Below are 26,918 nucleotides of genomic sequence, written 5' to 3'. Positions count from 1 at the left end.
GCAGCAGGCAGTGGTCTAAGGTAGTGTCACACACCATGGTTCCACACGCAAACCTGCCTCACTGCAAACAACTCCTTTTCCTTCTGGTTTGTTATGATTAAAAATGCACATCACCCAGAGAGGCCTTGGAGTGGAACCCAGCTGGAAATTGGATCATTAATATTCCTTTTCATGCCCACTGCTACAATTTCTTACCTCTCCAGAGGCAATTGCTAACAGTGCAACAATTTAGGGTCTCATACTAACAGTGAACTCAAGACCAAGCTGCCCATTGTTTCTCCAGTTCATTCACCTTTGACCATATTCTAGCATCCCACCGATCTTATAGCCAGTGTGCTGTATATCAGATGCTTTCGCCCCTTTCTGCTGCCTGTTCCTAATTTATTTACCAGACGGTCTTTAGCCTCCTAAAGCATCAGGAGCTGAATTCAAGATTATCCTCACTCCTGAGCAGCTGGAAACACAAGGAAAGAAAATGATTTGTTCAAAGTCTCTTTTACTGAGTGCTTGGCTCTAACTTTTGGTCACTGTGCTTTCCACACCATTAAGGTGCTCTCCAGGGGTTAAAGGAAAAAATGCAAAGCAAGTGCAGGACACACCACACAACTGACAACTAACTCAACAAATGCTGAACAATATTCCATTTTTAGCAGGCAGGGTTATGTATATGAGTTCACCTCAACTCTTATGTGCTGTTACTGCTGTACCTCATTAACTGGGCAAGCTATGAGAGATGTGCAACTTCCCCATCACTCCTACAATGATTCTTAGATAGAAAGGATGCAGTAGGAGAACAAGTGATAGAAACAGTGATTGTGCTCACCCATGGGCCCACTTGAACCCTTCTCCCTGTAAGATGCTTACATTAGACAACAAGATGCACAACACAACCAAGATAACAGCACTGAGCATAAGGGAAAAAAAATCAAGACATATATTCTCCTAGGACTCTAGCATCATTGCTGTGGACTGCTCATGCACACTGGTACAGGGCAGAGGAAGTTTGTTCTTGCTTGTCAACTAAGCTTACATTCCCTTGGCTGCAGGCAGCACAGCCTGCACAAGGATGAACGTCTTGGTCGAGAGGTGGAGAAACCTGCCAGACAGCAAGTAGCACAAGGCAGCCAGGAAAACAGCACTGGTAACAAGAATCAGGATGTCACCTATAAACTCTGCTCCAAACACCTATTAATCCTCTGGTGTCTCATCCAAATACCCTAGAAACACCTGTCTTCTTGGAAGCGTTTTACATCTTAGGTGGCTAAGCTTGTCAGGAAATTATTGAAATGCACATCAGGCTAAGATTTGCACCATGTTTCTCTCCATAACAAAAAACACTGCAAACAGCCCCAGAATGGAGTGCTTACTGATACAATGTAGCAGTTTAATGTGAAAATGCTCCTGCCACATATAAATTTGCTTGTTTGATATTTTCACTTCGATATCACTGTTTCTTTTGTTTTATTCCATGCCAGAAATAATAATTTTCAGTGAAAAAAACGTTGACAATAAAATGCATAGCTACATAACTAGCCATCTCTCTGCAGGAATGTGAATAGTGACAGGTTCAGAGTGATGGATTCAGTGAATGTACAGAGCAGTAACAACTCCAAGGAATCTGGAGAAGGAGCTGTACTATCAATCAGAGTAGCCAAGACCCTGCCACACCGATTTGAGATTAGGATAAAGAAATAAAAAAGAAAAACCAGTGGGTCTTGAAATATACGACGGGTCTTACCTACATATTTGAAGTATACACTTCAAAAACAAAAACCTAAACAGTTTACCGTAGCACACCACAAACATTTCCCTTCAAGTTAAGGGGAAGTAACCATCAGCTCTGCCTATTCCCTTCAGCAGCTCCAGCAGCTGCTCACATCAACCTGGCAGTCTGTTCACAAGGGCAGCGCCATGTTTGCTGCTGGCAGCCAACAGATCTCCAGGAAAGTCAAAGCTAGAGCCTGTAGTAGGTGTGTGAGTGACTGAAGGTATTTTGAAGAGACAATAGGTAAGAACAAAGTTCCGCCACAGATTTGCCAGCTCCTGGCTGGTTGGAATAAATACAACATGCAGTCTCTATAGAAGGGTTGGTGACTTCTTGTGCATCACTGAATGCCACAGACTGCTGGGTGTGGACAGTTGAGTCATTTAGCCTTAACTCAATGCTTTTGAAGCAACTTTTCCTATCCTGAGAGGCAGCCCCAAGTCCTCCTCACCCACAAGCTTCAGCCTCTCAGCAGTCCTTGGACCAAGTGATGTGTCTTTGCAGGTTGCCCTCTCTGTGAGCACAAGGACAGAGCAGAGGAGTGCCCTTAGCGATCTTGCTAGGGAGCACTGTCTACCATGCCACAAATTAACATCCTCCTCAAATTATTTAGGGGGGACAGAGGGAAAAATCTCAAATAGTTTCTCCTTTCCTGCCAATCGTTCCCATCCCCTACCTCAGTTCTGGCTGGATTCCCCCTTCCCCCTGTCCTCAGCTAGCACCGCCAGGCTCAGTCCTCCTCATCCTAGCCCCCCCTCCCCAAGGACAAGCAAAGTTATTACAATAATGAATTAGCCAGGCTGCTTACTGCTGCCAGTGGCGAAGGCAATTATCCCACTCCACGTCCCCAGCCACCGCTCAGCTCCCTCATAAAGAGAGGCTTTTGGGGCCGCTTTGTGCTTTGATTGGAAATGAAGAGATTGCTAATTAGGGAACCCCTGCTGGGATCGGGCTGGCAGGAACAATGGTGAAACGGACGGAGCACACGTCCATTTAGAGAGGGGGGGGAGAAGAGAGAAATGTGAGCTCCCCTATAATGTAGTGCATCCTCTGCTCATGTCATAAACAACAGGGCAGACAATTTTATAGAGCTTTTCACCTTTTAAAGCATGCTAATTTGTTTATATGAAGCAATAATTTGGTGTGTATTTGCATAGGTCAATGCCTGTAGTTTCTGTGTACAGTATGGATTGATGCATGCACGCACACACACACACACACACACAGCCGTTTCCAGAGAAGCATTTTCTTAAAGTGTGCATCTAGACAGCTGTGTATTTCTTGTCATTTGCTGAGCAGCACACATCAATCCTACATTAACAGGGAAAGATGCTCAGACAAGTCCATTGATGAGTATTAATATAGAATTTAATGCCTGAATTCACAAATAACCGAAGTTGAAAACGACTTACCGAATTAGTCAGTTCACCTGAGGCTTGCCCAGCACCCGCTTCCACCGCTTTGCCCAAGTACTTTAAATGATAAGTGGACCTCAAGGAGAGAATTTCAACACTAACACACTTTCTTAAAACTCAGTTTCCACTTAATTCAATTGTGCTAGCTGTCCTTGGGTTCAAAGAGGGTAAATTCACCTTTCTTAGCTTGCGAATAGCCCACAAGCAAACTACAAAAGATCTCCCTTGCAGTGCACAAGCACATCTGGACAACTTCACAGAACAGCACTGACAACTCTCACATGAGTAACATATTTGTATTTTGTGCTCTAGTTACTTTTAACTACTGTCAAACTTAAAACCTCCCCCAACAGATCAACACGCAAATCATTCCATTTATAAAATATAGCCTGTCTACAAAAGCAAGTGCCTCACCTTTTTGGGCAAAGTTGATAGAAGGCAGCTGCAATCTATCCTGCATTGCCCAGTTAACTAAGCAATTCCATCAGGAAAGGATAAGTACCATGTAAAACGGACAGTGTAGTTTTCAACCACACATTTACCTTACCATACAGGAAATTTGCATACTGTTAATTAGGTGACTTATGTAAGGTAAAGCAAACTTCAAATTTTAAGTTTGAACTTACATTTCAGAATTTCCTTGCAGATACTGAAGCATTTGAACTATTGAGGTGTGCTTTTCCCTGAAAAAGTTTTCAGCAAAGCACAAGTCTTAACAGAAAGTGAGCACTAAAGGGTGGAAACGTGGATGCACCGCGAATGACTTTCAAATTCACAGACTATTTCTCCCTGCTGTTTGCTCACCTCTAGTGTTTGTATCCTTCAAACAGTTGTGGGTAGTTTTCATGTTTCCTTCTTCGTCATCACTTAGCCAAGCTTCACATATTTAGTTCTTTTGATCTTCTCTCATAAAAACAATCCCTCCAGCTCTGTCATCATTTTTGTTGTTCTTCTCTTACTACCTTCCAAGTTTCCTCTGCATTTTTTTCTTCTAGTGCCCAGAGCAGAAAGTCTCACCAGAATGGTACCGAGCAAGAACACTACCTCATTGCTTTGTGATGTCCTGCTTCCATACAACATAATCAAGTCTCACACAAAAGCCCACATCTGCAATCTGCCTGCTTTTCCCCCTTGGTCTGTGGTGCTACAGTGCTAACTCAGATCAGACTTGCCTGTCACCACCATTCCTCCCCATGCTCCCATTCAGTCCTTCACCATGTTTCACTTACCTGAGGAATATTTTCCCTTGAGCAGGTACAGCCCGAAAGGAAAACCTTGCGTCAGAACCATGTTTAAGGTCGCTTTGGTTTGCTGACAACCCTGTAGTTACCTGCATCACGTACAAAACCTGACCACTTAAAAGCAAGGAAACAACCACCTGTGTACATCAAGGGCCAAATTGTAATGTGGTGTACAATAGCAGGGCTGGTTAGGTTTCACCACAGCTGTGCTGGTTTACACCAGCTAACAAGCTATCTCCGTAAGACTTAGGCTGTCCATATCACAAAGAATTATTCAGATGAAGTATGAAGAAAAGGCCTATTTCAACCCACTGGCTGCAGTTCTGATACACGAAGCCTCCTTATCTTGATTTCATAATTCGAGTACTTTCTTTTTGGGGATATGGCTATAGTGAATGTATTAACAATTCAAAATATCTACCAACTGGTACTGGAATTCTTTGGTAAAGCATTTACAATTGTACTCTTCATCAAAAGACTCTAATTTGGAAAAAGAGAAATAAAACTCACTGTAGAATTATGAACGTAGAGGCTACCTATATTTGAGACTGATAGCTTCATTACTACATTCATTCATAGGATCTGATTCCAAGATTCCAACTAGCCTTAATATCCTAGCAAAGGGGGATGAAAGAAGGTGGTCCTCTCATTGCATTACAGCAAACAGGTCAGGTGCAGTCAAAGGAAGAAAATCTAAAATCCTGCAAGACACAAGCAAATCCATTCCCTGCCAGACTGACCTTCTCACACTCCTAACAACAGACTACTAGTTCTGGTCTCCTGAACTCACCCTTTTTCAGAGAACAACTTGCTTGAAATAGCTCAGTTCTTAACAACCATTCCTGTGCAAAGGGAGTCAGTATGAAAAGAGCAGCACTTGATTCAGAATTGCTTCCTCAAATTCTTCCTGGAGCAACACAATCACGTTCTGCCACAGACAGTAAAGGTAAAGGCCAAAGTCTCTTAGAGCATACTGAGTTTCTTTATCTGAAAGATTTTAGTATAACATTTTCATTACAGCAATCAGGTCACCCTTCAGTCTTCTTCAAGCTGAAGAAACCAAGTATTCCCAGCCACTCTGCATAAGCCATGCCCTCTAGTCCTCTCACCATCTTCATTGCTCTCCTTTGGGCACATTAATATTTTTATATTCTTATGCTGTGGAACGCAAAACTGCACCACAGTACAGAAAGTGAGGCAGCATCACTGCTGAGTAGGGTTGGACAACGATTTATTTCCACTGGTTATGTGTTGACACATGCAACAAATGCACAGCCCTAACTGAGGAGATGATCTGGGTTAAAAATGACAAAAGGTTATTTTAATCCAAATCGACCACAAGAAGGACTACTATAGGCCCAAATGCACATGGCATATGCTCCCCACATTGCTAATGTACTTTTGTAACTGCTGCATTTATGTTTAGTGTTGTTTTTTTAGACATTTAATTTATGTTAGGGTATTTTTCTTTGAAAACATCTCCTTCTGTGTAGGTAAATGCTGACGTGGCTGAGACAGAATGAGACTGAAAGACAATTTCTGAACAGAAAAGCATGGTTCTATCAGACTAGGACTTGCTGGAAACAAAGACTATCCAGAGAAAGATCTGAGAAGCACAATACTTTTAATTCCAAGAACAGGCTAAGGAGTGAACAGATACAACCATAAGTTGGGGAAAATTTAATAGCAGAAAGTTCTTTAATCTTGATTTAAAAGGATCTAAGATAAGACTATTCCTAGTAACCAAAACTAGACAAATTCCACTTCACAATAAAGAGAATGTTTTCATTTTTAAACAGAAGGAACTGGCCAGTGAGACAACCTGCCATGACGCATTCCAGATAACCAATCACAATGTCTTTCAACAACAATGCATGTCTCTTTAGAAGATACTGACATGGAGAAGCTACCAAATCAGTCCAGGAGTTACTAGGTGGGTTTTAATGGCCTGCATTAAGCCTAGAGCATCAAAGTGATATGGGTTTGCCTTAAAATCTTTTCAGATTCCTTTTGGTTCTTTGCAAGTTGCAGAAAGCAAGATAAATGTGCACAAATACTGCATGTGTTCTGATCTGGTGAAACCATTCACTAAGAAGGGTTTGTGCTGTATCTACTATCCAGAACTTTTTTATTCTCTATAAGCTTCAATGAAGAGGAATCGTAAATGGTTTTTATAAAGCAATTTCTTATATATTACAGTAATCTTTCTATGAAAAACTACCTATTTTTGCCAGAGAACATATGCCTCATCTATCAGAATGCATAAAGAAATCTGAAAGCCTGATGGCAAGGGCTGCACAGCGCATCAATCATATACAAGAAGATAAGTGGTCAGTTAAAAGTGTCCATGTCTTGATTCTCTTTAAGACGTGCTTTATTTTAAAATTTTCTTCAAGCTTCACAGAGCAAGATGCATATGAGAAAAATATATATAAATAAAACCATAAAATCAGGGTTATAAAATAATATGAGAGCTGTCTGTCTACCAGCCAAGCCCACTGACATTTGCCTTGCTGTCCAGCTTTGCCTCTACTACTACAATATGTAGTTTTAATATTGGAGCACCCGGAAGCCTGAAGTCAAGCCATGCACTCTGCTGTAACAGAAAAATCTTTGTTCTTCCAGCTTCTCACATACTCTAACCAGACACGGTTCTAGTTTTAACAGATAAAATAAATCTATTATTTAGTTTCAAGTGACTATAACCATGTTCCATCAGAAGAGACTACATAGTATTGGGGACCGACTTTTTTTTTATTCTCCTCCACTAAGTTGTGATGTACTATTTTACTGCCTACTGAAGCCCTCTTAAACCCACACACTGCTCTTCTCCAACTGCTTCTTCTAGTCTGTGTCATACCAGGCTGTTCTTAAAAACCACTCACCTCTCCTTTCTACCACATCTCTCAAATCTCAGCATCCAAAACAACACTTGCAAGACTCATTTTCCTGCTAAAACTTATTGCCCTGTGGCTTCTTGTAAGTAAAATCTACATTGTTTTTTTTTTTTCCTCCAAATGGATCACAAAAACCTTTTCATCTTCTCAGATTCCACTCTGCCAGGGCTAATTACGTTCACTCCGTCACGCACATGGAAAGTGAGGGAAATTACAAATTGATACTATCCACACATCACTTTCTAGAGTTTTCCTACTCAAAAATTAAATTCTTAAATATTCTAGCTGAATTCTGTGAAGCGTCTCTAAAAAAAATTGCTTTCTGAAACAACTGATGGTAGGAGCAAAAATCCTTGACAAAGTGCTTAATTTTTAGAAAGCCCTGGTCACACTTATTCATCTGAAAAGCTATGCTGGCACAGCCTGGGGGAAGAGCCAGCAGCAGCTGCAGGGGTAATTTGTGCTCTCAGTTTCAAGCACCTGATGGAAGAAGCGCTCCCAAAATCCAAGCAGATACAGACTTCCATTGCAGAGCTCGCTCCAGTGATGCACCCACCAGGGAGGCTAGCCTAGATCACAGGTGCAGGACTCGCCATGTGGTACTCCCTGGAAAAAAGGCCTTCCAAGCTGGAATGTCCTCCTCCCCGTAAAGAATTGCTACTTGTGACTAGCCTTGCACCCTGGCCTAAAGACAGGTTTGAAACTCAAAGTGTAAAACCTTTTCAGTAGAAACACAACAAAACTTACAGTAGTTCAAAAGACTGATGTAAGGTGGCAGCAGGGGAGGGCAAAAAAAATCAGAGCTTGGTCAAGGATACGAGGATTTAGAGACAGGACTTCTGTCCAAAAAGAAACGAAGAGTGGAAACAGTGAAAAGAAGAAACTCTGCATCATGAGAGAAAACTAGACAGGGAAAAGAAAGAAATTAAGAAATAATTTTAACTGAACAACCAGGCAAATTTCTCTGGTAGCAGAAGGGCTTGAGCTGTAGAACTGACACCCAGCAGTGAAGGGGTATAGGAGAAAGTTGTGCAAGCAAAGCAAGTCCAATAGAAGAACTAAATAACCTAAGATACTTTTCCCACCTCTGACTGCTGTGATTCATCATTCTACAATAGCTGGGAAGCTTAGAAGAAGTATACCTACTATCACAAATTATCTATAGAAAATGTAAGACCAACATATCCCCCCAAAACAGTAGCACATTACTGACAGAAACAGCTTTATATACTCAGAAAAGATTGTGGGCTTCTCCTCCAAAGGACATTTAAGTATGGGAGTATTTTTCCTTCCCTAATCATAGGAGAAGGAAGTGAAGGAGGTCAGAGTCCTGTAGACCTCTCTGCACTCCCTGTGGTCTAGTTAAGGAGACTTAAAAGGTTTCACATTAACTGGGGTGATTTTGTCAATTATACACAGTGAGGAAAAAGATCTCATGTAGTAAGTGTTTCCAGGACAGCTGCTCCGTTGGTGAAACACTGCTGCATTCCAGAAATAAACTCCTACAGTCAAATTAGCATCTCGAGTCCTCTCTCCACAGAAACGTGACTTTACCAAAGTTGCAGCAGTTCCCAGATGAATGGGAAACCAGCAGCATAAATTCCTGCTTGGCTCAGCTTTTAACAGTAAATGATACAAACATCTTTTTGTACAATAGCAGCTTTCATAGTCATATAATTTCCCCATATTATTGATGGGCTCAAAAAGTAAAATTGGGAATATTTATGGCTTGGATGGAGAATTAAAACTAGCACGGCTCCCCACGACTTCAGGTCTGCCAAGAGTTTTTCAGGTCTGAGCAGTTACCAGGACTTCAGTGCAAGAAATTTTGGTTTTGATTTCAACATGGGTCAGTACCTACCAACGCAACTTACAATAGGAACACATAAAAGATAACAATCTACATTTGAAGCAAGACAGAAAGCGCTGTTGCCCCTAGCCTAGCCTTTTCTGTTTCCCAAAAAGTAATGCAAACCTGCCCTCTCACTACAGAGGTGAATTCTGGGCCATGAAAGTCGATTTGCCCAGAAGCCCCAAGGCACTCACTCATGTTTTGCTGAAGACACACATTAAGTAGCAAAACTACAACATGAGACAGCTTCCAAGCTTACACAGCTCTGCAACTACAGGTTTACAGATAGCCGCATTGGAGAAGACACATGAAATCCTAGGGAAAAAAAAAAAAACAAAGAAAGCCAAAACACTGAACTCCAATTTTCAACAGATAACAGAACGTTTTTTCAGTGCTTTGGGAAGGCTGATTCATGTGACCACTGAATGCACAAACCTTCATGGTCCTCCTCTTTCTCACACTGGACCCTCATCTTACAAGAAAAATATCTTTCTCCTCTGACTCAACACACCACCAAACCAAAGCTCAATAGGTGACTAAATCTTCTGCAGACCTACACATTGCAGAGCAGAGGATGTTATACATGGAAACAAGATCACAGCTGCTGTACAGTCTGCTTTTATGCATCCACAGAGGCACATGCCTCTTTTCTTCCGCACCTTTCTCTGCCCAGCAAATTCCAGTGCAAGAGCCACCCTGTCCAGGGGAAGGTACGCATACTAGTCAAAACCAAAAAAATTCCGTGAGCATTGTCTATGCAGAGCTCAGCCTTCCTCCCTGGCTGCATTCTTGTCTTCAGTGCTGCTTTCTCAATGGCATAGCTTATCTGTCCTAGGAATTTTCACAGCTTTGGGAACATGGGCTATAACAGTAGAAAAACATTTACTGTAAACAAAATATAAATGCTGTGTAATGTCTGTAATGTGGTGTCACATAAACAAGTAATTCGGCCATCTGCACTGAGTGACAACACTGGCTTCACCTGTAAGAGATGCCGTGAAGATAGTCACACGAGGTCAAGTTAGGAAGTCAGTTAGTCCCATATTTCATCTCTGATAGCAGCCACTAACATGATCAAGGAAATACAGTAAGAAAGGGGAACATTTTTCCTGCTCTTCACCTTGCTGCATTTCTGTCGCTTAAGCTGTTGCCTCTAGACCATAACATTACTTGTCACTGATGAGACCACATATTCCATAATTTCCTTTTCCTGAGTCCATCCATAACTTTGTTACTGAGTGATGCAGAGGCCAACAAATCCCACAGTTTAATTTTGGTTATATGAAAAAAATACTTCCTTTGGTTTATCTAAGGTCAGCTCCCTAGGAGCTTTTTTTTTTTTTTTTTAAGAGGAAATGATGACTGTGGCATTGAAAAAATGGGAAAGCACACATGAGTATAAAGATGCTGTGAATACGTAGCAGAGCTCTCCTAGCTAAGAAAGTAGAGGTGCTAATTTTGCAAAGCAAAGAATTAGGCAGGTCTTGCACAGTGACATAAAGGAGTATGCTTTTTTTTTTTTTTAATCTTCTAGTTAAGTGCACAGTAAGTAAAACCACCTGCACTTAAAATAAGCCATGCTTGTAGTAACCCATTACCATTAACTCCTATCTTAGTTACCCTTGCCTTTCTTAAAGCCACAGACTTCATGACTGACTCTACTTCCAGTCATCTCTTGTCTCGAACAGGATTGCAAGGTCTCTAGGACAGAAGCTGTCTCACATCACAGTGCAGCAGGCTCAAGAGTAGGGATTGTGTCATGATACAAGCAACAAGGGCAAAACGGAACAAACTGCCGAAGCTGCCAGCACAACTTGTAGCCACAGTTAAAAGAGAGCTAGTTAAAAAGAAGTGGAGCAGTCACAGCATGAGATTTATTAAGTAGTAGATAATAATTTTACATTACATAATACACAGTACTGTAATCCTCAAATGTTCAACTACTGATCAAGTCCCAAAATAAACATAATTATATTCTATATTATACGTACATTGGTGTTATTCTTATCCCCCATCATTTTTTTCTTTTTAAGTAGTTGGCTTTGCTTTTTAGTTGTTCACTGAAACCTTGTGGTCTAGACACTTTTTTTTTTTTCCTTTTAAAAGAAAACTGCAATTTTTCTCATCATTTACTTTCACTTGGTGGAGATGTCAAGTAAAATTTCAAGTACAGCAATAAAGTTGTTGGCAGGATCAAAGAAGATGAACTATAGAAATGATATACAGGGTAATTAAATGGCTCTAAGTTATTTGCGTATCTCTCTATATAAGCTGTCCTGACTTAATAAAGAAGCATTTCACAGTAGTTTTTTTGGCTCTCCTGGCTTTCTGCAAGATTCTGCCATGGGCTCCAAATGGTCCCAAGCTTTCCCGGCCTTCTGAACTGGCTATGGAGGCTATCACCCTCCATCTGAGACTCCTCATAACGCAATCGCACAGCCAGAAAACAAAAGGGTGCAAAGCAAGAGAGTGCAAAGCAGAGGGAAAAGGAGATACGGAGCATGATGACCAAACTGCTCTTTTACTTCTGCAGGTCTGAGTCCAAATCTTGTAGTCATCAGCAGCAGTCCAGTTAAGGCTGTAAGCCAAGCCCACCTTCCAAGCTGACTGCAAGTGGTGCCTCAGGGCAACAGCATGAGGGCTTCCCCAGCCCACTGAGCTGCTAAAACTACTGTGAGTCCCAGGGCTCAAAAATACTCAGGAGAGCATTCCCCCAGGCCCCACCAGGCCCATGGTCACAGAGCACCTAAGAGATGTTCAAGGCTGTCGCTCCACATGCTCTGCTCCTCAAACACCTGATCCATGCATCTGCATGCAGTATAGTTAAGCAGACATACATAAAGCACTGCTCATCCACCAGTTCCTGCAGCAACTTGGTGTTTCTCCCTTTACCACTCTGGGGAAAGAAAGAAATGTCTGCCTTCTGAGGGCAGGTTCTTCAGTGCAAAGCAGGTGTTTCATCATCTGCCCATGAACATCCCACAGAGGTGGCTGGAAGTTAGCATGGGCTCACAGGATCAAAGGAATTTAGCCACCTCATTTCAAGCATTGAGTCCAACTGGGAGATAACTGCAGCATGGCCAGAAGAAGAATGGAAAAGAATGGGAGAGATGTGATATAGGCTACAACTTCACAAAATGCCACTACAGACAAAGACTAGGAAAAAACTCTCAAAAACACCATTTGCAGCCAACTGCCATCACCCACTATAAGCCAGTGACACTTGTGCATGTGCAGGGAGGCTGCTCACGCACGTCCTTGTGAGTAAATAGACAAGTGGTGAACTCAACACATGTCTAGCATGGGGTTCTTCTGGAATGAGTTAGCAACAGAATACCTCCACCCTCACACTATTCTAGGTAAATAGAGGATGTTGTTGGTACAAAATGCCTCAAAGTGGCCGAAACAGCATTATCACTTCAGGGCTGTTTCCTGAAGGATCAATAAGCCAAGACAATCAATTCTTCTGGCTAGTCCTTATTTCCCAGAAGTCATGGCTCTCAGCCCCTATCATTTAACTCTTCATAAACAAACCAGCAGCACCAATAATTCCATCCTCCTTAAACACACATTACACTAACTCACGTGCCAAAAGAGACTACAGAGCTGGAAGTAATGTAGCCAGGTTAGTACAGTATCACAGTGAGGTACGACGCATTACTACAGCAAAGCAATAACATCTCTATATGTTGCCCTTCAAGCACCTATATGTATCCTTGAATCCAATTTATTTTTATGGGACAGACTATCCCAAAGAAACCATAGCTTTAGCTCTCTGTCCCCACCAATTCTCTGTGCAGGGAGTATAAGGCACCTGCAGAGCAGAGCTTCCCCCTCACAGAAGGAGGTTGCATTGGGAGTAGATGGCATGGACAGTCTAGTACTACAGTCCCAGGAGTCTACCACACAGAAAACTGAAGTTTAATCCTACATAGCACAAAGAGAGCAATAGGGGTGGGGGGAAAGGTTGGGAAGAATGGAAAAACCTCGTCATTATATGCATTGTGAAAAACGGAAAGGGGGTTACTGGAGGCATGCTGATGTAAGGAACCCTTTCCTAGCTTTTTTTTTGGACACTAAAGGCTCCTCTACACAAAGACAGCACCAGCCAATGGTTATAACTTGAGTGCTGCCCTGCTTTCAGTGCTACTCTGCGGGTTCAGGAAGCACAACTCAGAAATTCTCATTCACTTGAGCTCTCCACCAACCTGCTTGAGTCCACATCACCAGAGAAAGGTTGAAAACCCCCCTGCTACGCCATGGAGACAATGCATCAGGGAAGAACTTCCTACCTAAAGAGAAGCAGAAGAAAGACTTGCTGCTTTTTGCAGCACAACTGCAATTCCTGCATGTCCAGGAGACCCATGGGAAAAGCGAGGCCTGAGGATGGAGAGTAAAGCAAACATAAAGAAAGCAATCTGGCAGGCCTGGCAGCAAGCATGCCCTCTCTTCTCACCCAAAAAGTCACACTCCAGGCCTTGTGAACTTCAGGAGGACGTCACTGAACTGCCTGCACTTTCGTACATGGCTACTGGCCATTTGCTGAGACATACTACAAAGAGGTGATCACGGGAGCCTGGAGAAACAAGAACTTCTGCAGTGCATTTCCTGCTGATACAGCAAACACAATTATAAAGAGATAGAGAATCCATTCTGGGAGAAGCATGAAACTCTTGTGAGCAGGATCATTCACATCTCACATGGTAGAGGGACAGGAAAGGGCAGCAACTCCTTAGTGAATAAAAATAGCCACTTATGCTTCCCTCTCATACATGTGAGATTCAAGCTTTGTAGCTGGGCATATGCTTTCCAGTATTCAAATAAGATTTAGTTTCATCCCATTAGAAAGGCTAATTCCCCCTAAAGAAGCAACCCTTTTTTTCCCAGAGACTTTCAAGCACCCTGAGACTTCTAAAATGTAATCATGGAAACTAAACTGTGTTCTAGGAGTTAAAGAGTCACATTTCCTTCTCTGAAATTCCTATACTACTATAATATTTTTTTAAGTAATTGTGGCACACGTAGACAATGACAAGAACACAGTTCTGTGTAGCTTGTGGAAGAGCAGAAAATCAGATTTCAGCTTCCCAGCTCTTCATAAACTGTACATATGCCAGGAAAAGCTGCACTGAAATGTATCTACCTTCAGGGTAAACAGCAGCTGATCATTCATAGGATTCAGCATAACACTGGAAAGCACAAAAAGAAAACAAGGAAGATTATTTTGCCTAGAAGTTCAGCAGGAGAAATCCAAGTATTAACTACTAGGCCATATGGCCACAGCAGAACAGAGCAGGAGAGGCAAAGGCTTAGTAAAACAGAAAAGAAACTGAGATGGGAAGGAGAGCAAGGTTGGAAAAAAATGTTATACAGTGTTCAGCTCGGCCACAGAAAGCTCACGTCTCAAAGTGATCGGCTGTGGGTGCTAGTTATTAGATGGAAAGAACACAACTATTATGTATTTCAAATGCATTTAATAAAGTAGACTCCAGCTGATGATGCTCTCCTCAGCAGGTCCAGGCACAGAATACAAACAGAAGCGGGCCTCAGGCATTTACATCAGGTCACAGTTTTAAATAATTTTTAAACTAGGGCAAGGTGCCAATTCTTACCTCAAGGTGCTGTACCCAGATAGACATGTCAGCAAAACCAGTTAAGTATATAGAGAACAGCCATCAATACAAGAAGCTCCAGAACCAGAGTACCTTATTTTTTTTTTTAGCCAGGGTTTACCACCTTTGAAAAATAAACCTGGAGCTTCATCTCAACAAGAGTCACCAGGACCAAATTAAGATCAATGTGAAGGACAACTCCACTGAATTTTAGTTTTACTAGGAGTAAGTTAGCCTTCTATCTGCTTGCCTTACCCAAACTGGAAGATGTTATTGATGACTTGTACCAAATGCTTTTAAAAACAAAACAACAACAACAAACATACCAAACCTAGTGAAGTGGGGTAACACCTTGTTATGAGCACAGTAACCCCTTGCTCTCAATCTATGCACCTGTGTCAGTGATTGGCAGTCACAAGCAAACCAGCCACTGGGGATTTATACAAGGTTGTTCTCTGTAGGTCTTAGAGTACTTTTGATGTCAGCCACGTATCATTTTACAGGCAGGAAAACTGAGGTACATAGAGGCAAAACATGGCCATGGAAGTCAGAAGATTGTTGGTCTCTATCTCTACTCCTTTTTAGGACCATCTCTATGGAAGAAGAGCAAGATCATGTCACAACCTTGATCACCCGCTGCAGACAGATTTCCTAAGTCAGAGCAAAAAGGCACACTGCTAGCTAGGTCTCAACACACCACTTAGCAACACTGGACCTCTACTCACTGCAGGCAGGCAGGACTGCTCTTTTTCAGCAACAGCAGGGTCTACCCAAGCATTTACGGTGCACTCATCACAAAAGTAATCAAACATTAATTTGGTTAATCGTTCCTGTGACAGAGAATCCAGGTCTCCAGCTAAACTGCCTGACCCAAGACTCCAGCTAACCTCAAGTGCAGGAAAAAAAAATCTTCAATAGGTATCAGTCTACCGAACAGAAGCGCAACAATTAGGCGTTGACCCATACACACATCTCTTATTTTCTTTCTTTAAGCAAAGGTTACCCAAGGGTTAAACAGAACCAAAAATATAACACATTAAAATTTTAAATCAGGTCTTCAAGGCAGTAATGATAAAAAATAAACCCACCCTCCAGTTCTTCCCATTTAGAAGAGTATTTATTTTGGAGTTCCTACTAGGCTACAGCATGCACTGCATGTATCCTGCTTTGCTAGAGGAGAGCCTTTCTGAAGCATCACTTGACTTTGTTTTAAATATCTCACTACAGTTTCCATTTTAGCTCTGTGAGATGATTATTTTTTCTAACCAAACTGAAGTTAAACAGCAGTTGAAAATGCTGATGGCTTAACTGGTTTCCTTCCCCCCCGCCCCTCCACAGCAGCCCTGAGGGGTTTTAACTCTTTCCGTAGCACTGAAATCCTGCTTTTGGAGTTCAATGTTTAACTCGCGCTGGGAGACTCATAAATATTCGGAGTCACTCTCTCCCTCTCTGTTTGATTAGGAAATGAGCCTTTAACTCAATGTAATCCCCAAGCCATTAACAAAAAAGCCCTCAACAGCTCCACTATTAGAATTTCACTCCTAACCCACAGAGGATTGAATTAGATTAACATAACTACCCACAATCTGAGTTTATTTTCTGTGCCAGATAGAAATGTGTCTTCAGGAAAGGAAAAGAAGAGAGCCAGAGAGCAAGCACAGCATAATGAAATGTAAAAATAGAGAGATGAGAAATAGACGGACGGATGTACAGGTGAAATGATAAAAGGTAAGAGATAGCACGAGCAAGAGAGAGCTGCACAATCCTTAATAACTGGCTGCTGGCTTTGGGGGCTTCATTCAAAAGGCCCCTCTAAAAAAAACCCCACAGAATTGTTTCAAGAAGAGTCTTTTTTCCTGTTGGTATTTACTCCATATTCTCAGGGACTTACAGTGAGACACTGCAGCGCGCTGCACTCCAGACACCTGAGCAGCAGATTTGGCACAGGTTATATTTATAATTCTCAGGAGGTGTCATACTCAGCAATGGAAGGAGGGGCGTGAAAAAGAATCTGCATGTCAATCATTACTTTGCTGTCAAGGAAACAAATAAACTAGGATGAACTAAAAAAGAAGATTTTTCATTCCTCAAAAAAATAAATCAAGCCACAGCTCTGTGGCAGACTACTCAAAATGAGTCACTTCGGAGGTTCATAGGTACTTAGTCCACATAAAATGAATTGCTAGTGAGACAGAAACTAAGTAACAAAGACTTCCCCACACATAATGCATCAAAGTCCCTCTCTTTAACTCTCTCTCCACCCCCAAATAATAGCAGGCCCATAAGCTATTAACTGGTACACCATAAGGCAGGAGATGCCTGGTGATTTTTTTCCTAAATGCAATAATAAAATACAGCAGGCTGAACAGGGGAAAAGACACACGTGGTTAAAAGCAAAGGATAAAGTCCAGCAACTATGTGGTCACAACTACTGAATAGTTCAAAAAATTCCTGAGACCAAACATTTTACAGATTTATGCTCAGAGGACTTCTTTAGGAATGCCTATATTTCTGCAAATCTGTATATTAAGAGATAATAACTGCAGTAATTCCTGATCACAGCCACGCTGACATTTCTGTATGTGTAAAAAGGAAACAGATTTGACTTTTATTTTTCAAGGGATGTTGCTTGGTTTTCAGTTTTCAGGAGGACCTCAGACCAGTTACACCGTGGATTCTTTATTACTTACAGAGTCAGCAATTTAATTTCTTTAACGCCTTTCAGGAAAATCTACTCTCCTATAAAGCAGTGATGTCACATTGTCACAGACTGAGAATAAACGTAATCTTGTGCCAAAACAAACAGAAAGGGGACTTAAATAATTTAAATATATTCATTTTTAAGTAAAGCAAAAAGCCTTAGTTATCAAAAGGAAGCTTTCTATGATGAGAACAGTCAGGCTGACAATTCTGTTATATTCTGGGGGAGGGGAGCTTCAGAGCAAGCACTGTATTGTAAGAATCATTTGGAGCATTACTTGTGTATAAAAATTCATGGTATTTATCGATACTGTCCTAAAAGCCTTCCTTATATCTAGAATTCTAACTGAAAGAGGAAATATTTACATCTATGACTGAAAACTTAGTAAGGATTACGGGTTTTGTTTGTTCCTTGCACTGAAGTCATAAACTTTGAGAATTATAAAATGTCCACCTATGAACAAAATAAAGAGCTAACCAACAGCCTATTTGCCACATTTCTATGGTTAGTCCAAGCAATTCAGCTATCACCTCTTTCCTCGGACTGTGAGACAGCTCTGGATTTATTATTCTACGCTTATTAGACACTTGTTCCATCCAAATTAAGTACAGCTTCATTTTTCTTCTTATTGCTTTCAAAAATGATAAACTGGGGGGGGATGGGTTTAACAAAAGTGTTTATGGTATAAATCTCATACGTAATTTAAACTGAAAAACTTAACATACCAAAATTAAAAACTGTAATACTTGCATTTTGGGGGTCAGACATTATAAATATGAGAAATTGAGGATTTTTTTTCTGTGCTAAAAAATAAATATAAAAACTAAATTCTGTAAAAGATGCAACCCAAATCTCTGAGGTCAGAATATGAAGTAAGAAAAACCTCTTTGATTTCCAATGTTTTGATAAAAAAATTATGATAAAAGCTATTTAAAAAAAAAAAGCAGTTTCTGAGTAATTAGTGTCTTCTCACTTTTCATTCTCCCGTTAACAGAAATTCTAAAAAAAATGGTTAAAACCATTTTGCATTTGTGCTGCTTTAAAGCAAACAACTAACTGGCAATCAGAGCCAGACTAAGTTCTTTCTCTGACTGCCACTATGCCGACTTTACAAAGACTTGCACCCCCGTTTTGTCATTGAAGAGGCTTCTGTTTCTTTGGGACATTTAAAATTAGAGAAACATCAACTGCTCAATGACAAAGACATTCTGTAAAGGCAAATTTTATTTTTCTCTTAAGAGATGGTTTGATATGAAATTTATCTTTCTTTTTCCTTTTTTTTTTTTTTTTTTTTTTGTAAAGTTGAGGAAAGGGTGTCACTTGGTTCTTTTAAGACAAAACCGTTGAAGTTTCCAGGTTTGCCTTTACCAGCACGGGATAAATAGCACCTGTCCTTGGTAAGCCCTTAAGCAGAGTTACATTATACATTGACCTTTTTGGAATGCCAGCAAACCTGACCATTTCTATTCCCCAAACGTTAACAGTTCCTCTCAAACTTTCACTTGCTTATTTCCAGAGGAAAAAGCAACTCCTGAATAGTGAGACTGCTTGATTTCTATAAAGTTCTGAAACCAACTCCTATCCTTATGGGTCACACTGACCTTCCTTTGACAGTGTGAAAGTAGATATATATATATATACTACTACCTTTAACTATATTGAGATGCTGCCATAATTTTTAGCCCAGATAAAAAGATTGGTGCAGAGCAACATTGGATAAATTAAAAAAAAACCCACAACAACCTAAAAACAACAACCAGCTCCATAAATGCAATAAAAGGTGGAAGTTTGGTACTTACATGCTGCAGGCTGAGAGATGAAGCTGGAGGCTGGAGTAGAATTTCCCTTGCCCTCAGGTGTTTCTAATTGCTGATTAAATATCTTTTGGTTCCGCCTGCACCAGCCGACAGTCCCCTCTGCGTCTCTGCCTCTCTTTGTGACTAGGACACAGTACTCCGAGTCCCAACCTATAAATAGATCCCAGCTCTGTGATTGATATAACAGGCAGCTGACAAAAAAAAAAAAAAAAAAAAGGAAAGAAATAACCAGGTCTTAAGCAAAGCAGAAGCTGGGCTTTTAACTCTGCACTGTGCCCAGGGAGGAGTCCCCCCACAGTCACCCGTGGGCATCAGAAAGAGAAAGTGCAAGGCAATTACTTTCCCAGCAGCATTACAGCAACTTGAGGCATGTAAAGCGAGTGAACAAAATTCAGTGCACAAAGAAGAAGAGGGAAAGCACAACTGGCGGACTGCATCCAACTCTTTTGCAATGTAACAGCAATAAATATCATTTTAAAAACATGTTAAGGATTCTGACAAAAATGAAAGAGAAGTTTAGAGGTGAGCTCCGGGGTTTGGTCCAGGCACGTTTGCGTTTCTGCTGCAGAATAAATGGAGTAGCGGGCAGATTGGCAATTTAACAGTTTGACCGTTCATTTAAGGTCTCAGCCCACAAAACCTGTTTCATGAGGCTGTTCCTGAACACAAAACAGAGCGCACTGACGATGCATTGCCCGTTGGCTCAGCAGAAGCTACTGAGCTCTCAGGGACCAAACCATCGCTTGCAATCACATCCTTGACTGCCAGGATAAAACTCCTAACAAGTTATAGGTATCATCTTAGCTCTTTTGCAGAGGCTAAGCTGGGAACCCACAGTCCAGGCAATAGCTTGACATAAAGCATCAGGAGTGCTTCTGCCTCAGTCTCCATTAATGAGTAGCATTAACAGTCCTGGATTTTTCCATATCTAAATTCTACAGGTTCTTCAGGTTCTTCTGATTCTTCTGGTCCACCATCAGACAGGCCAAAAGCTGATCCAATAGGTAGCTGGTCCTCCAAGCTCCCAGGTATTCACAGACTCAGCAGGACCTTATCGGTTAAGCAGTTTCACAGCAAACAGGCTCAAAGGCTAGGCAGCTCCAGGTAACACCAGCAGAAGGGTGGGAAAGAAGAGGAGAACAGCATGTGGAGAAGAAAAGCCCCTAGCACTATGCTCAGCTCTGCAGGCAAAAGTACCAGTGCAGACAGAGTACCAGATCCACCAACCTTTATTTTCAACACATTGTTAGTGCTGGGATGGTAAAGCAATACTGAACTCATAAAAAGCAGGATAAAATCCCCAGGCACTAAGCCCATACTGAACCCTATGGTTCCCTGGCTCAGTGGCTAACAGTACCTGAACTATTCAAGCTAGTTCAGGCATGTCTACATTGTGCTGCAGCTGCTGCCCTCGCTGGAGTAAAGCAAACTAGTCAACAGAGGCAGCTATCTGAAAGTCAGGCAAGAACTCGCCACATCATAGCCAAGGTCTCAGATCAATACAGCTACTGATTATTTGGGAAGATAAAAGTAATTTTTTCATTTTGGGATAAATCCTGCTGCATGCATAATTCACCACTTGTCAATATGCTTTGTGTCTGAGCTCATAGGATTTAGCCAACGTGCTTTTCCAAAAAAGCCCGCCCTTCCCACAAGACAGGAATCTGGTGAAGCACTGGAGAAAGACATTTTCCTCAACTGAGCTTCTGCACTATGGACAGTTTCACTTGTCACTTTACCACTGCTTCACATCCTCCAGCTTTAAAAAACTAGAGATAACAATACTTAACAGTGCACTTTAGAGCATGTATCTATGGATGAGGATGTACAAATGAACATGAGGAAAAAAAAGTATCCGATAGGCCAAGCTCTAGTGTGGAAACACAATCCCCCTTCCCTGCCCGACTGTGGTCCTTCACCACCTGACCGATCCACCTCAGATAAAAATTAACACAACCAAAGATTTTTCATTTCAGCCCTCTCATTTAGTCTGTATAGTAGATGATGGTTTGGGCTTTAATATTCAGAGCTGTACAGCATGTTACACTTCCCACTGCCATCAGAAGGAATTTTAGGATAATCAGACTGAGGCACAGCAGACCAAGGTCCCAAAACAGGGCACCTAAACCCAGCAGTCACTTTTGGATAATTCAGCTTTAACAACATCAGTCATATAGGCCCTAAATATGTTACCCCTGTCAGACTGTTCTTTGCCATTTTATATTACTGGCATCTAAAGATCTCCAAACATTACTCTGTCATGCCCTATTTTGTGTGTAACAGTTTCATCTCTGCCACACTACCATGCCCTGGGCCAAACTGAATCCCAAGGAAACCCCACGTCTGGGGTTGGGGACGTCTCACACCAGTTGCCAGGAAGCTCTGTTCAGTTCTCAGGCCCAAGATAGTGCTTATCATTGGCAACCCATATCCACAGCAGAGCAAAAGTGGACATGCATTAGTTCCCCATGCTTCTGCTTTCCACGTAGAGGATGAAGGGATGAGAACTTGCCAGCATGAAACAGTTAGCTAATATGGACGAACCTTGAATGGAGGCAGCATTCCTCCATCCTCCCTGCCTTTAGGCACCAGGATATATGACCTTAACTGGGGTACCTGGCAGTTCAGAGAAGATCTCCCTTAAGTAAAACCCCTAACACTGCCATCACTTCCATGTACAAACTTCTCTTCAGTCCAGCCTCTACAGAGACAGGGTGAGGCATGGAAAGAAACCAATGGTAGAGACCATGAAACAGAATTCCCACTTCAAAACACAGCAAAAAGGAAGCTAGAAGATTTCAAGAGCACTCTCAGACACATTAAAAAACAACAAAAAAAAAGAAGATTAACATCAGGGACTTGCAGACTGCATTACTGGTTCAACTCTTTCCTTGAGGCACCCAGGTAGAAGACATCATAAAGTGCAAACACAGCTTTACAGTCTTTTCTACAGTTGTTTGGGGAGGTTTTAAAATGCTTCTTGCCAGGGCTACTTTCCTCATAAGCCTGTATTTCAGCCTCAAGTTCCAAAGTGTGTGACTGGCAGAAGTAAAATTTCAGTACTCAGTTTTCTTCAAATATAAGCAGTTAGGGTGTGCATATGTAAATCTGGGCAGAATTTGCTCGGCTACATTTATGCTATTAGAGAATGCAAAATACACTTCCCACCAGATGATAAAAACAAACAAAAATTCACAGCTACCCTTTTCATAGACATAGACACAGCAAAAACAGTTCAAGTTTGAAAACACTGGCCCGATCAATGGAATCTTCCAATTCCTCCCACTCACACATGAAATCATGCAGATAATCTTTGTCCCATCTTCCATGAGCCTCAGGATGTTTCAGCACACATCGGATTGATGTGACATAAGTTTAGAGCTCAGAATCACCACTGCTTTTGCATCAGGAAATGGAAGTATGAATAGAAGTTTTACAAGAAACAAACTCAGCTTTGCAATTTCAAAGTCTAGCCACTATGAAAAACAGCTGTAAAGTACAATAAAGAAGTTTCACTATCAGAGTCTCCCTACCCTGAATGTGTCTCACAACTCCAAAATTCCAGGATAGCCACGTTAAAACTCCGCTTAGTGAGATGGAAATTTTGCTGATTTCAAATAGTAAAGACCAAAACAGATTCAATAAATTAATAGCTCTTGACACACAAAGGAAATCAAAGTCAAAAAACCTTCTTTCAAGACTGTGAAGATAAAAACATAAGGAATAAATTGCATATAAAAGGAAAAGTGTGAGTAGCAACATTCTCCAAATGCTTGGCACACATAGACTCTTAGACCTGACTTAACAGATAGTTAAATATACATCTTGATACAAGTACTCTGAAAAACAGCAGATGCTCAAGAGGAAACAGCTGATACTATCACTAAGAATTTTATTTCCCTATTTGATTTTAATACTGCAAACTTCATATACATCAGCACACTTTGTGCAACCAGTATCCTTAGCAGGCTATTTTTTGGCACATGCTGAGCACAAGGTCCATACATCTGTGCCCAGACCTTTCATGTATGCTCCAGGATGGTGCTTTCCATACTTTGTCAAGTCTGTTATCACTTGGGTAGGTCATACTGCTTTATTAATACACTTATGAACAGTTTTTTTTTTTTTTAAACTCTTAAACATTTCATTAAGTTGCAGGAATGTGAAAACGACTAAGATTTTTATGGGAGTTCTCTACCAGATTTAGTCATTCCTGCTAAAGATTTTACCACCTTCCAGGTACCCACCAGCAAGAAATTAGGACTCCAAAGCTCCGCGGCAGAAGGGAACACATCACAACTTTTTACACTGCTTCAAGCAAAGAACATCAGGTTAGGGCTCCAGAACTTCTCTGGATTGAGAAGCATAAATCCATCTTCCATCTCCAGAGCTGTGAGCAGAGAAAATTCTTCACCTGGCATAGCTACTTGCAGAGTGAGGCTGCTGAGAGGCACTATCTGAGGCTGCTCAGAAGAGGTTATAACCATTGGCTTTAACAAGAACAAGAGCAAGTAGAGAAAAATGCTACTCTGCCTTGTTTTTCTGAGTCTATCAGTAATAACAATGAACTAATAAAAAATGGCTTGGCCTGAACAATAAGACACAACACATATCAGAGTACATTCAGAGAATATCCAGAGCGAGCATTCAGTTCTATACATACACACAGAAATAAAACCTGCCTGGATTTAACAAAATCCTGCCAGCACTATAACAACTGTATACCAGATAGCATTTAAACACACAGTCTTTGCCAGTCTATTGCACACAATACGACAAAACAGTCCCTTCTACCCTTACCTCAATTAGACCCCTCCTAAACTTCCACCTACAAGGGCTTCTGTGTTTACACTCTGCAAAATACAATGAAAAAGACAACTCTTATGGAGGTACTCCTGCCTAAATTGGTGCAACCACGATACACTCTCTGGAAACCACCAACTTCTTCCAATTGCACGCTCCAACACGTTTCACTAACATTGGGCTGTCAATTCCATCACTTGGGGCAGGTGCTTTTCGCGCTTTTGACTTGCTGTGGATGCTTTGCAGAAACTCATTGCTGCTGTTGTACCACTTGTTTAAGACCTTGTTTAGCAGCAGCAAGCCCACACCTGTGCTGGCAGGGCATTCGCTGTGCACTCAATCTCAAAGCAGCCCACAGCCTAGTAAGGTCAACTTCAGGCAAGAGATACTGTTTCATGTTCTCAGTGACCTTGACCATGGTGGAGAGGCAGAGGAAGCATAGTAGCAGTATAGCAAGTAACTATCAGAATAAAGCTAATAGCAGTTCTGATAGCTGGAGGACAAGGTGAGATTTAAACCAGTAGGGGTGCCAGTCTAATAGGAGGGATCAGGACTGCCAGAAACAGGTTCCCCTTGGGTTTTTGTTTTCTTCTTGCTTTGTTTTTAATTTAGATTTCTTCAGAGAACTTCTACAAAACCAAAACAACTACATTATAACCACAGACAGGCCTAACTATAATGTCTGGCTCCAGATCTAAACTCCTTACAGCCAGACTGTTAGCTCAGCTCCCCCCCAAAAAATCACTGCCATTTTCCAAAGGTGTGGGTGAGGGTGGGGGGTTTATTGATGCTCCCCCTCTTCCCCTCCCCAGGGAGAAGCCATGTACTCTTTAATTGTATGTTTTGATCAACAAAAAGATATTTTAAAAAACCAAGAAATTAAGTCAAATAACTAATTAAGTTCTTAAAAGAAAGAGGAGGTTCCTTGGCTATAGATATCCAAATGAAGAAAAGGCCTTTATAGGAGCAGTGCTTCAGGTGCAAGTCCTTCAAAGCTGCTCACCCACCTCCATCCACGCAGAGGATGCAACAGATGGTGGGCACAACCCAGGCAGGACTGCCGAGTAAAGCCAGTGCCAGCACAAGCTCATGAATCTCTAAAACAAGGAAATAAAGGGAAATTCTGAAGCGGGTCTCTCATGAGCCCCCTCTGAAGCAACACCACCAACCTGCCTGATTTCTAAGCTGGGTAATGTTTGAAAAGCCCATACCCCTGCCCAGAGCTTGCCTGAGGGAGAAGGCACAGCTCTCACCTACCTCAAAATACCATCAAACAAGAGTCACTCAGCACACTTGCACTGGGCATGCATGTCCAGGTGCTGGCTGTGGGGACCTGCTGAGGCGGCCTCTGTGAGGAGAGGCTGAGCACAGAGACCCTCAGCTAAAATGGTGGCACCTCACAGTGCACCTCAGTGTGTTCAGAAAAGGCAGAAAACATTGTCCGGGAAGTCAGGAAAAAACTTCTGTGCCACTGAGAGTAGTGGAAGAGGTAGAAGAGTCCCTCTACTTCCCAGACAGACCAAAATGGCTCCAGAGCATAGAGCTGATCCCAGACAAAGAAGCAAGGCTACAGTACACACAGAGAGGTGACAAGCTGCAGTTACCATCTGCCACTGCTAAGCTTAACTGCTCACTTCAGTCACTGAGGATTTGGTCTGGTGATGCTTTACACCAAGAGAATGTGACAGAAGTGATACATGTTGTCCCAGTGAAGAGGCAGCAGCGCTAGAAATTGCCAGGGTAACTTAGCAGCTGCTCAAGCCAGTGCACCAACTGCCCCTTTTCAGCCAGCCAGAGCCACATGCCGCCAGCAAATGCCCTGCCAACCTGAGGACCCAAAAACCCAACAGTTTCCACACCAGCAGTTCAGAGCCACTCTCATCCTGACTCATGTCACTACATGAAGCAGACAGCAACCCCCTTGCAATGCTTCTGAGGCTACGGTGGGAGCACCTAGCATCTGCCCCCCGCACTCCTGGCCTCGTTAGCACCACACTAGGCCTTCCACCCCATCTCCATCCCAAAGCAGCTGGCTCCACCGACAGCAGAGCCCCAGCAGCCCAAGGACAGGCCCCTTCTGGGCACAGAGGTGCCATGCCCACCACAAACAGCTCTCACATTCTTTTCTTCAAGTAGATTTACCCAGAGCCCCCTGGAAACAGCTGCTTGAGAAAGGTTCCTGTTGAGTCCAAGTTTCAGCTGGAGACATTTGGTCGCTCAGTCCCTTGCTGCTGCTTTAGTCCATGCTCCTGCCACACCCGGACCTGGGCTCACCTGGAAGAACTAGTCCCTTCCATAGAATCTGCCTAGGGCCCTGCTACTGCTGGGAGGTGAGGCCCAGCTCCTCGCTCGTCCCCTCCCTCAAGGAATGTGTCATGGGCACGGCCTCAGCACACACCCGCACTAGGCCCGGCCATGACTACCCATAGAGAGGAAGATCTGAAGTGAACACAGTAATTTATTTCCTGACAGAGCACATCTATGAAAACAGTAAGTTATGTGCAAAAAGGGGTAGATTCAGCCCTCTGCATCTTTGTGAGATAGGGTAGTGGCATCAAAGCAATTTGCAAACAGGTGACAGAAATTCCAGTAAAAGCAGCCTGCCACCCCCCCCCCTTTTTTTTTTTTTTAAATGTCATGTAGCAAGTAACGTTATCTTAAATAAACAGAGTTATGCAGAGCTACTTCAGCACGCTCTGAATGAGCAAGTTTGGAATTTGGCAGAAAGCCCCATTCATAGGGACTTTACAACCAGATGAGAATCAGGCTGTATTAATTCAAATGGAGATTACCACAAAATAGCATCTAAGCTATG

At 42.1% G+C, this 26,918-nt stretch overlaps 1 protein-coding gene across 1 annotated transcript in view; it reads right to left on the bottom strand.

The window, feature by feature from the left end:
- The window catches only part of ESRRB (estrogen related receptor beta), a 156,527-nt gene that overhangs the window by 98,777 nt on the left and 30,832 nt on the right, over window positions 1-26,918 (bottom strand). The window contains exon 3 of the mRNA XM_021402918.1: window positions 19,283-19,450. Within this exon, the coding sequence (XP_021258593.1) occupies window positions 19,283-19,284 (2 nt within the window). The 5' untranslated portion in view covers window positions 19,285-19,450. The remainder of the gene's footprint in view (window positions 1-19,282; window positions 19,451-26,918) is intronic.

The sequence above is a fragment of the Numida meleagris genome, chromosome 6 (genome assembly GCF_002078875.1).
Source record: "Numida meleagris isolate 19003 breed g44 Domestic line chromosome 6, NumMel1.0, whole genome shotgun sequence".
Lineage (NCBI taxonomy): Eukaryota > Metazoa > Chordata > Aves > Galliformes > Numididae > Numida > Numida meleagris.
Note: the sequence above shows the minus strand (reverse complement) of the source record. Positions and strands in the feature narration are given on the sequence as shown.